Consider the following 11,809-nt stretch of genomic DNA (forward strand, 5'->3'; position numbering starts at 1 on the left):
CTGAAAGTGGTGGAGGGAGGCTCTCCGGAGTGTGACTGGAGTAGGGATGCTGGACAGGGTAGGTGATGCCCACTCTACCACTGCTTGTCTACAAGCTGACTAGATAGGATTGCCCGAGTCCCAGCCCTTCCACCTCTCCCACTCCTCCTGTTGGGGACTATTCCTCTTTCGAGGCAGGAAGTGTAAGGAACCCTAGGATAATTGTTTAACTGCTGTGGTAACCAGCCTTGTTTTCAGTCCCTTATGACCAAGGTCCCATAACTGTCATACTACTTTGGTCCCAATCACATCACCCTGTGGTATTTTCTCCATAGCACTAGTTTATACTTTCCTTCCATGTTGTTTATTTATTTATTTTTTACCTCATTGATTCTGCTTGCTCTAGTTTATACCCCGACTCGATTTAATGACCCCGTCTATAAATTTCACTCCGACATCAGCTTCAGTTGCTAATGACCCCATTCTCTATATTCCCCAACTTATATATTCCAAAGTAAGATTGTGTTGAGCCTGTAGAGCAGGAAAAAATAATTTTCCTTTTATTCTTCTAAGTTCTCTCTGGGATCTCTATAACTAAAGGCAGATTAACAAGAGAAAAACAAACAGAAATTTATTAACAAGTATACCTCATATATACATGGGAGATACCCAGGGAAAAATGACTAACTCTCCTAGGTGGCTTAGAATTCAGGCTCAAATAACAACTTGCGCCAAAGACAAAGAGAGAAAGGTGTGGGGAGTCAGTAATGGGGAGGTGACCAGGAAGAAATAGGAGAACAAGAGTATGGTTTATTATGCAAATTTAAGTGGGTGCCTTTTCCTTTGCTAAGAGTGTCTGTCTTATGATTTAAAGTCTTCCTTCTCTTCCTGGAATGGAGAGGGAGACAGCCTTACAAGTGGAGTTTTTTTAATAAATGTAAATTTCACTTAAAGGGTGACTTCTACTCTGTTTCTAGATCATTTCCTGTGTTGTCTGCTGTTTCTCAAAATCATCAGCTCAAAATAAGCCTTAAGCCAGAGGCATATTTTGAGGTGCTATATTCTCCTATCCTTCAAATCTAAGTTATCTTTCAGCCATATCATAGATCCATGGTCAGTCTACAGATTAGGGGCTCTTAATGTGCCCATCTGTACTCCTGCCAGCTATGGCTGGGGGACGGAAGGCGGGTTTGTTCTGTGCACAAAACATGGCTGACTAAAAGGAGCCCATGGCTTCAGTAGGAGCCCCGAACAGGGCAGCTTCCTGTATAAGGGGCTGTGGGCAGAGCACAAACTAACATTTCTAGACATGTCTGGAAAATACCTCTAAAGATGTTACTACTATAAAGTGTTGGAGATGTTTGCTTTTGATCAAACAGACTGAATTTTCCTCAGCACCACTATCTCCCTCAGGACTCACTGCTTCTTGTGGGTCCTAAGTTGTCTCTTAATGCACTGACGAAGCTCTCCAGACCCCAAATACTTCTTGTCTCCTACAAATGGTGACTGAGCACTTTCTACCTCTCCTTTAAACTACCTCTCTCTTCTCCGGCCATGGTCGAATACCTCCTGTAGATTAAAGATGGAAGAAGGAGCATTTCACCATTTGTCCTTGACTCATGCCCTGTGCTATTCTTCCAGCGGGGCCTGAACATTGATGAGGAGTTCATCCTGAAACAGTTTGACATTGACTGTCAGAGCAAACCAAGCTATAATGTGCTCCATACAATGAGACCCAGCCAGGTTCCTCTGGAGCTAAAGAAAAGGATTGGGCTGAATAACCTGCAGGAGCCACAGTTTTCCCAGAAACTGCACTATGAGCAGAGACTTCAGAAACCACAGGTAACTACAAAAAGGGAGAAGAACTGAGAATCAAAGGAAATTAAATCGTATTCAAGTATTAAATGTTCTTGACTTCTGGTACTTCAGAAGGCGCTGACCTTTTTCAGTAAAATTCTTGAAATTTTTTTGATGTTTAACATTTGTAAAAAATACAATAAACAAACATTTGTTAAATGAATGAATATTTAATACATCTTAAAAAGTCAGTCATACAAACAAGGCAGGCCATTCAGCATTATTGTTAATATCTGAACAGTCATTATTTCCCTCTTTATGTGTTTTATATGTTGAGACAACCTCTTTGTGTGTTTTATATGTTGAAATCTATCTCTTTATGTGTTTTACATGTTGAAATTCTAATAGTCAGTAGAAATATACGTGAATGTTTATTATTGCAAGAGTAAGATGCTGCAGTTAACAGTTGTGAACACTGTGTATGTCCAAAGAATTCTTGAATTTTTATGGCGGTCTTTTCGACCACAGACCATCATTCTTGACCATATGCTTGCCTGATAATTAACAAATCGCTCAGTTTCCCAGCACCAGTTTCCTGTGAAGACAGAACAAGGAAGCAGAGATGAGAAAAAACAAGCTATGTTCTAAAGGGAAGTACTATGGGCCCCTGAGTACTTTTCTACACAATGTGTTAGTGCAAATATATATACACAAGTCAAATTGTGCCAGTCCAACGACAGATTTACGTGCCTAAGTGTGGGTGGGAAGCGGGGAGATTACAGAGTTAGTTTCTCTGGAAGTGAAGATAATAATTTCCCTCTGTCTTTTACACATAATCTTTGATACTATATTTCCAATATTTTTGACATACCAGCTTTGTCCTTTCATAATTGAACATGATCAGCTGACCTATTTTTACATTCATGATGTTTTCCGTCTTTGTCTCTGTTGCATAAAGTTTATGAAAACTATGCATTCCATCACTAATTCAGCACTTAAAATTTTCCATTCTCCTCTCATCTTTCTAAAGGGTAAAATACAGAATGATGCTGGACAGGCAAATTATATCCATGTGGTTCAGGCACATGGGACCTGAACCACTGCTTGTTCTGAATCTGGGCTGAATGAAATTGCTCAATTCTCTGTATTTACAAATAATTGCACAAATGCTGCTTTATAAAGCATGGTGGTTATTGCCAAAATCGAACTTTTGACTGGCCAATGGAGGATCACTATGCAAAAGTTCAAATAGATTTCCACAGAGTATCATTTTCCTTCTGCCTGAAGGACTTCCTTTAATAGTTCTAGTGTAGATCTGCGGGTGATGAATTCTTCCAGCTTTTCTATGTCTGAAGATATCCTTGTTCTTCCTTCATTTTTAAAGATATTTTTGTGGGTATAGAATTCTAGGTTCAAAGTTTTTTGTTTGTTTGTTTTTAGTCCTTTAAAACTGTTGCTCCACCGTCCTCCTGGTTGTGTTGTTTCTGATGAGAAATCTTATGTCATCCTTATCTTTGTTTTTCTGGACCTGTTTTTTCTTGGCTGCTTTTAATACTTTCTCTTTGTCACTGGTTTTGAGCAGTGTGATTATTATACACATTGGTGTATATGTCTTCATGTTTCTTGTGTCTGGAAAAGTTTGATCCTTTTGGGTCTTGCTTTTAAGAACTGTTGAGAAGGGTCAAAATAATGTTTAGTCTAGGGCTAACTCCCTACTACCGATGCAAGACCCTTCGTGTATTCTACCCAGTATCCTGTGAATCTTCGAGTTTCCCAGGAGGGAACAGGCCCTGGCCCTGGCCCTGTGTGCATGCAGGACGCTGTTATCTCTAATCCTTTTGGTTAGTTCTTTCCCAGACCTCAGGTGGTTTCCTCCCAGACATACACAGATGGAGACCCTCTGCAAACCTCTGTAGTTCCCTCTCTGTGCAGCTCTTTCCTTTCTGTTACTCTGGGCTGCAAACTTCAGCTGCCTTGGTCTTCCTGGACTCTCAGTTCTGTCTTCTCAACTCAGAAAGTCCACTAGTTTCCTCCTGAGCTCCTTCTCCTGCTCTGTGGCCTGGGAACTCTCTGCAGACAGTGAACTGGGGCAGTTGGGGGCTTATTCACTTTTTGCCTCTCAGGGATCACTGTCCTTTGCTATTTGATGTCCAGTGTCTTATAAATAAATAAATATATATACATATATATTCAATATATATCTATATTTCGTTTTTTGGTTGTTGCAGGTGTAAGGATAAATCTGGTCCCTATTCCGGGGATGGAATCTCCATCTTTATTTTCTTATTCCACATACTCTCAGGCCTGTTATCCTCTGCTCTTTGATGTTCTTTAAAACTCTGAGCTTTTCGACTACCTTACCTTTGCTCACAGTATTCTCTCTGCCTGACGTGCCCCTCTTCTCATGTCTACACTCTTACATCTTCCTTTAGACACAGGTCAGATGCCAATTTTTCCATGGAGTTTTCTCCAGGTCCTTCGGTTGACATTAACTTATTCTTACTTCTAATCTCTCACAGCAGTTTCTGCCTCTATTGTAGCATGTTTCTCTTGGCCCTGTATATTCATTCATCCATTTATTTATACATTCATTCAACAAACACTTCTGAGCATCTGTTACTATGTGCCGAAAAGTGCTGGGAGCAAATGAAGGACTGTTTCCTGCATTTAAGGAGCTTACGGTCTAGTGAGGTCAATGGATAAATGACTAACTATAATGAAATGATGTCATGGTTCATCCGGGTTGTAGGAAGAAGTAACCAGTTCCACCAGGCATGGGCTGAGGGTGGGTACAGTTAAGACTTCACAGAAGAAATTATGTTTGTACTGAATCTTGAAAGATCACCAGGTACCCAGCCACCTAACGTATTCCAGAGCTCAAGTTCTTTAGTGGAGCAGTATGTAGATTGCGTTCCTCTCCCTTCCTTTCTTTTTTCCTCTCTTTCCTCTCCTACCCTCCTTCCTTTAATTCAGTGGTTCTCAGCCAGAACAATTTTGTCCCCTTCCCCACCCCCACACCCCACCAGGGATATTTGGCAATGTTGGAGATGATGTTTTTGGTTGTCACAATTTGGAGATGCTACTGGCATCTCGTGGGTGGAGACCAGGAATGCTGCCCAACATCTTACAATGCATAGGACAGCACCACCGCCCCCCACCTCCAGCAAAGAATTATCCAGCTCAAAATGTCAATAACGCTGAAGTTAAGAAACCTGATTTTAACCCAACAAATATTTATTGAGCACCTGTTGTGTCCTAAGTATTGTTCTAGATGCCAGGGGGATGTAGCGGCGAACAAGCTCAGAAGCTTACATTTTAGAAGGTCAGAGGTGAGACAACAAACAATCAGAAAAATATACAGCATATCAAGCGGCGATAAGTGCTGTTCAGAAAAATGAGGCAGGGAAAGAAGACAAGCAGTGTTGTGCGGGGTTACAGTTTTTGAATTGGGTGGTCAGGGAAGATACAACTGAAAAGATGACCTGAAATAGGTAAGAGAGTGAGCCCTGTGGGTGTCTTGGGGAAGAGCATCATGGAGAAGGAACAGTGAGTGCAAAGGCACTGAGGCAGCAGTGTGATAGGTGCTCTAGAAACAGCAAGGAGGTCAGTCTGCTTGGATTGGAGGGATCATAATGCTGAATCCAGCTCTGAGAAGGGATTTCCCTCCCCTCTGCTCTGTCCCATCATCTCTGTTTCAGGCAGGTGTTTCTGGCTTGACTCTAGAATGGCCACACGTTCCACCTCATAGTTTAGATATGAGTGAGAAGACGGAGGAGCAGGGTCTTTGTGTTTCATGTTTCTTTGTCCTACACAAGCGTTAGACCTCCTTTCATGAGACAATGAGCGGGTATTGCATCACAGCATCAGGCTGTGAACCAGCAGATGCACTCCTGAGGAATGGGAGAAAGAAAGGAAAGACATCTCTTCCTCCCCCTCTTTCTCTCTTCCTCCCCCTCTTTCTCTCTTCCTCCCCCTCTTTCTCTCCTCCTCCTCCTCTTTCTCTCTTCCTCCCCCTCTCTCTTCCTCCCCCTCTCTCTCTTCCTCCCCCTCTTTCTCTCTTCCAATTAAAGAGGCGAGGGACTTCCCTGGTGGTCCAGTGGTTGAGACTTCACGCTCCCAATGCAGGGGGCTGGGTTCGATCCCTGGTCAGGGAACTAGATCCCGTACGCTGCAACTAAGAGTTCGCATGCTGCAACTAAAAAGATCCCGCATGCCACAACTGCAGATCCCACACACGGCGGCCATGAAGATCCCACGTGCCGCAACTCAGACGTGGTGCAGCCAAATAAATAAATAAATACATAAATATTTTTTTAATTAAAAACTAAAGAGGCAAGAGACTGGTGTTGAATAGCATTTGGATCGAAAGTAGTGTACCATTTACAAAGCTGAGTATAGAGCTGGGCTCACAGAGAGGCTGATAACTTCTTATTTTGGTTGACTGAGTATTGTTGAAGGTCATTACCCTTCACTGAAATATGTGATTCTTACATGAGTTCTAGCTGCTTCACATAGTTCTCTCCTTTAGTCTTCCCAACAACCCTATGGGGTAGATACTATTATCTCTATTTTACAAATGAAGCATTTAACTAACTTGTCCATGGACTCATAGCTACTAAGTGGGGAAGGCTGGATTTGAGCCCAGGTTTGTCTAAATCCAAAAGCCATGCTTAACTACCACATTATTTTCTCAGTCATGAACTTTTCATGTTACCTTTGTAAATCAAAGCACACTGAAACTTCATAAAATACTTTGGCAAGGAGTAACCATAGATTAAAAATAAATGATACTGCTTTCATAAGCTAAATCTTAGCTTTATTGAAATGACAAACCAAACAAACTAATGAAATGGGGAATTATGTTATTTCTACAGAATCCTTATAAACCAAAGTGGGTGAAGATGAGGTACGGAGCATGGTATCTGAACACCAAGTTGTGGAAAAAGCAAAGAGCCGATGAGCCTTTGGTTGACCCCAAGGTCTTACATAAAGCTCAAGATGAGAATATGAAAAAGGAGCTATGGGAACAGGTATGTGTATATGCTGAGACTTGATCATCTGAGCTGAAGGTTGTCACAGTGCAAATGCCACCTCATATTGAAGTCAGTTCACAAGACATGGGTGCAATCGTGTGCTGGTAAGGGACACCATGATGACATGACTCTCTTGCTGGAAACACATGACTTTTGACTATTCCTGATTGAGTTCATTTGGAAGGTGAAATGGTCTTAAAGAACTGAATTACAATGATATAAACTTCAACATCCCAAATTTTAAATTCCAATAAATAAAAGGAAAAGCCAAATGAATGCATGAATACCCGTAAGATGTTGGGACTGGATCAAATCTTTTTTAATTATCATGCCCTTTGGAGTTAAGATCTAAAATTTGTGGATATATACTGAGTAGGAAAACACTCCCGTTTCTTCCTCTACCACTCTCAATTCTGGTCAGCAAATGTGTCGGGGTTTTTTTCCCCACACCAAACAATTCTCTAATTCCCTGACACCAGCTGGATGTCCTACAATTTTACTCAATTCTGATACCACCTACCTGGAGAGAGCATCAGATCCCACAGGTTAAGGGCTCAGTCCCACAAAACTGCCCCCACTGCAAATGCCAGTCTCAAGTCCAGGTTGTCACCTGTGCTTCTGACTGACTGGCTATAAATCAGAGGTTCACACGACACCCTCCTTGAGTTTGATCATCTGCTAGAACAGCTCACAGAACTCAGGAAAACAGCTTACTTCCAATCTAGTAAGATTACCAGTTTATTATAAAGAGGTACACTCCGGAGCAACCAGATGGAGGAGATGCATAGGGTAAGGCACGTGGGGAGGGGCTTGGAGCTTCCTTGCCTTCTCCAGGTACCTTTACATGTTCACCGACTTGGAAGCTCTCCAAACCCCCTCCTTTGGGTTTGTATAGAGGCTTCATTACATTGGTGTCATTGATTACATCATTGGCCATTAGTGATTAATTCAACCTCCAGCTCCTCCCGCCTCCCTGGAGTCGGGGAGGTTCAGCTGAAAGTGCCAACCCTCTAATCACGTGGTTGTTTTCCCTGGCAACCAGCCCCCATCTAGTAGGTATCTAGGGGCTTTCCAAAAAACACGTCATTAAGATAAATTGCAATGTGGTTGAAAGGGGCTTGTTATGAATAAGGAAAGACTGTCACCGTTGTGGCTCTCATCACTTAGGAAATTCCGAGGGTTTTAAGGCCTCTGTGCCAGGAATGGGAAGAAGACCCAATATCTGTCTCTTATTATAAATCACGGTATCACAATGATTAATCTCAAATAGATTAGATTCCGGACATCCTAGGTCAATAATGATCTAATTGATAAAATGTGTTGCTTATCCTTGATACAAGGGTAAGAAAAAGAACAGAGAAAGGAGAGAAGGTTGGCTATCTTTCGAAAGCCTTTGTATTCATCAACTTCTGAACGTTATTTACACACATATTCCTAAATGAGAAGGAAGTCGTTTAAAATAACATACTTGATAAATGGCTAAGTGCTTTTAATTAGGACAAATAATGAAATCAAGCTTCTGACAGCTGACCGGTTTTTTAAAGTGTGGACCCTCTTTTAGGAGGAGTTACTTGCAGACCTTCATGGAACAGCTGCCTTTAAGGATTTCATTCTGCGCAGGGGCTACAGGATGCCGAGTGTGAGTAAAGGGCCGGAAAGACCTCGGAAAGACCTGCTGAGGGGCTCACAGTTGTTGATGGGAAGGGGTCAGCACCCTAACAAAATCAAAATACTTCTTCTACAGGGACACACCAGGACTCAGCCCTGGGAGAAGGGGTGTGCTTTCCCCAGACGGGGGCCCACAGATGGGCTTTGGCGTCCTGCTCTTTTCAGGAGCAGACAGGAGCCTGTTTGGCTCCTGCTGTCTCCCTGCTGACTCACCTTCCTTGGGTTTGGCCTTAACGGGGCCAAAGTGAAAGGGATCCATGTGCAGGGCGTGAGCCTGCTACTAAAACAATGAATTCTCCAGGAAGTGTCCAGTCTCCTTCACTTCTACTTCCAAGGAGCCATGCTGGGGTCAGGACGAAGTGGAGCTGGGAGTGGAGCTGGGACTATTATTGTGCTATTTGTGGGGTACATGAGGACGCAGACTAGGGCCAAAGGTCACTTCCCGGACAGCCCTGCAGCCTCTTCTGTCTTTTTTCCACTTTGTCTTTCCCTCTCCCTGAGCTTGTAGTGCTGGTCGTCCCCCCACCTCCCACGTGGAGGGCTCCCCCGGGAGGCCACAGATAACAAGAGTGGGGTGGGAGGCTGGCAGAGCAGACCGTTTAGCAGGAGGGCCTGCAGCCTGGAGATCTGTCCCCAGACCAGCCCTGTCACCATGGCAGGAAGCCAGCTGGGCCTGGGGCCCAAGTCGTGGCTGATAAGTTCTGTGTTTGTCCAGAGTCCCCTGTGCTCACGGCCCGTGGAGTCCTTAGGAGGACATGCAGCCAGATGGTAGAAGTTCCTGGAACTAGGATACTGGATTTCTTTTTTTCTAAGAGCGATAAAACTAACAACAGCTTACACTTACTGGCAAATAGATATATTGACCAATCTCAGATCCAGACTTGTTCAAAGTTAAATCAGGTGATGTGAAGGGAAAGTCTAGAGTACGATAATAGACTAATGGGCTAGAAGATTCCATTCTAGAACTAGGATGAAATCTCTCCAATAGCTTTGAGCATCAACAGTGGGCCTACATAAGTATATTTTATAGACTTAGATATAAGTATATATCTTATATATAAGATACTTATATATAAGATATAGTTAATATACTTACACATATTTTTGTACTTATGTATTTAGTCACTGCCTCATCTGCATATATGGCCTACATAAGTATATTTTATATATTTATATGTATAATATATTAAATATGCTTATATATTTTATATAACATAATTGTATGTATGATTATATATTTATATAATACACACAAAATTATACTTAAGCATAAATATAATTATGTGATATATATGTGTATATACACACACACATACACACACACACAGACATATATATTCTTCTTGCCAAGGAGATATACGTATATACATATATATCCCTGTTTGCTCTTGACGTTATAGTGACTCATAGTTTTTTCTTTAGTGGCAAAAGAGGATGCTTTATTTATTTTGATTTGTCCCCTGTTGGTTTAATCCATTCTGCTGCTGAACATTTAGTTCAATTTTGGGCAAAAGGAAGCATGCCTGACTCACTAGTTACTCTTTTAGCTGCATCAACTAAAGAGAGGTGATGCCCCTGGCTATGGCTGAGTCCCCTGAGAACACCTGTCACTCAAAACCCTGGAATATTTTCTCCCTTTATTCTTACATCCTATATCCTCTATTTTATCAGTAGGATTTCAACTAAAAGAGAGGGGGGAATCTATTATGGTAAATTATCTATCTATCTATATATAAAATCATTACTTATTTAAATTTATATGTGAGCATTCATTCTCTTTTTACTCCCTTAAATGTCTATGTACACCTTGTATACATACATGTTTATGTATGTTACATGAGCATACATACTTAACATACACATTCCAGTATCTGCTGCTGGATTAACTGCTCTGTGCATTACCTACAGCTTCATTCCCTCGGCTACACAGAAGCCCCAGGCCTTTAATAGCAGAGATGAGCAGCACAAGGCTGTGCCGAGCTGGCCCGGGCTGGACTTGGCCACAGAAAAAGTGTGAATTATATCTAGATATTTCTGATGGTGTGCAACTACTTTCCAAAGTCCACCATCTCGCATGGTCTATCATCGACATCAGATTTTGGGTCCTATCAGGATATACATCAGAGTGTGAGACTGTGAATTCGGGTATGGTAGTGGTTGTGACTAGACTGTACAATTTTCGTTTGCCAATTTAAAGGAGTTTCTCTCATCTTTTTTTTTTTTTTTTAGTTCCTTGAGAAGATGTGTATGAGGAAGGAATGCAAATGTGAATGTAACAAGACTTCTGTAAAATAACTCAAGCATGGAAGAATCTTGGGAAGATGATTAGACAGATTTCATTTACTATATACTTGGCTATTTCTCTCTCTCTTTAAACATTAAACAAAATTTATAATGAATGTCCCACCATAGTTGTACAATTTTGACTTGGCAACATCCATAAAATTTATAACTAATACAAACATTTCAGAATAGTCTTCTGCTTCAGTTAATCAATATTTTATATATTTTATCAACCGTGAGATCAATTTCATATTTGGTATTCTAACATTTTGATAGCATTGTCAATATTACATAGTTATATCAACTATTTGTAAAAATAAATAAAACCATAAAAAAGCAGAATTGCTCTATTTCATTTTCCCAGAGTATTATTTTCCCTGGTTTTGAGTGAATAGCTCCTTTACTCTTTCTTTACAATATAATTTTCTTTCATTTTGAATTAAGCTTACTGAGGGTTTTTTGGCATGTTAATCTTGATAATAAATGTGTACCTATAATATAAGTCATGGGTCATAAAGTTTAATGGAAACTCAAGATGACATATTTTTACATTAAATTTTTAAAAATTATTTTATTTAACATGTTAATGCTCATGTTAGGAAAATTAGAAAATATAGACTAACAAAAAGAACGTAGAAAATACAAATACTTCCTATAGAGTCAGCAGTAACTACTCTTTACTCATTGGAATGCCTCCTTCCAGATCTTTCCCTCTGAAATACCCTCTGGATAATTTAATCAAAGGAATTTATTTAAAGGATACTGGATCCCAAAGTTTTATCAGTTATAGTAGTTGTCTTCAAATACAGAATCTCTGGGTGATGGATGACCTTTCATCCTCTGGGTCTGTCATGATCCCATTTCAATAATCTGTAGGCTGTAAGTGAGTCTTTACTATACACTCTATGCATCTGGACACATTAGGGTGATGGAGTACATGACAGAAGCAATGAACGCATAGTGTCAGCCCATTGCTGTGAAATGAGTTTCAGTATTGAGTGGGATACCGTGGTGGTGAATGAGCATGCAGGAAGTGTAGAAATGTTGGT

At 41.0% G+C, this 11,809-nt stretch overlaps 1 protein-coding gene across 1 annotated transcript in view; it reads left to right on the forward strand.

Annotated features, from left to right (window-relative positions):
* The window catches only part of FAM47E (family with sequence similarity 47 member E), a 30,592-nt gene extending 19,561 nt beyond the window's left edge, over positions 1-11,031 (forward strand). The window contains exons 5-8 of the mRNA XM_060299503.2: positions 1,621-1,821; positions 6,651-6,806; positions 8,371-8,448; positions 10,707-11,031. Coding sequence (XP_060155486.1) covers positions 1,621-1,821; positions 6,651-6,806; positions 8,371-8,448; positions 10,707-10,772 — 501 coding nt within the window. The 3' untranslated portion in view covers positions 10,773-11,031. The remainder of the gene's footprint in view (positions 1-1,620; positions 1,822-6,650; positions 6,807-8,370; positions 8,449-10,706) is intronic.
* Positions 11,032-11,809: the final 778 nt, after the last annotated feature.

The sequence above is a fragment of the Globicephala melas genome, chromosome 5, assembly GCF_963455315.2.
Source record: "Globicephala melas chromosome 5, mGloMel1.2, whole genome shotgun sequence".
NCBI classification, from domain to species: Eukaryota; Metazoa; Chordata; class Mammalia; order Artiodactyla; family Delphinidae; genus Globicephala; species Globicephala melas.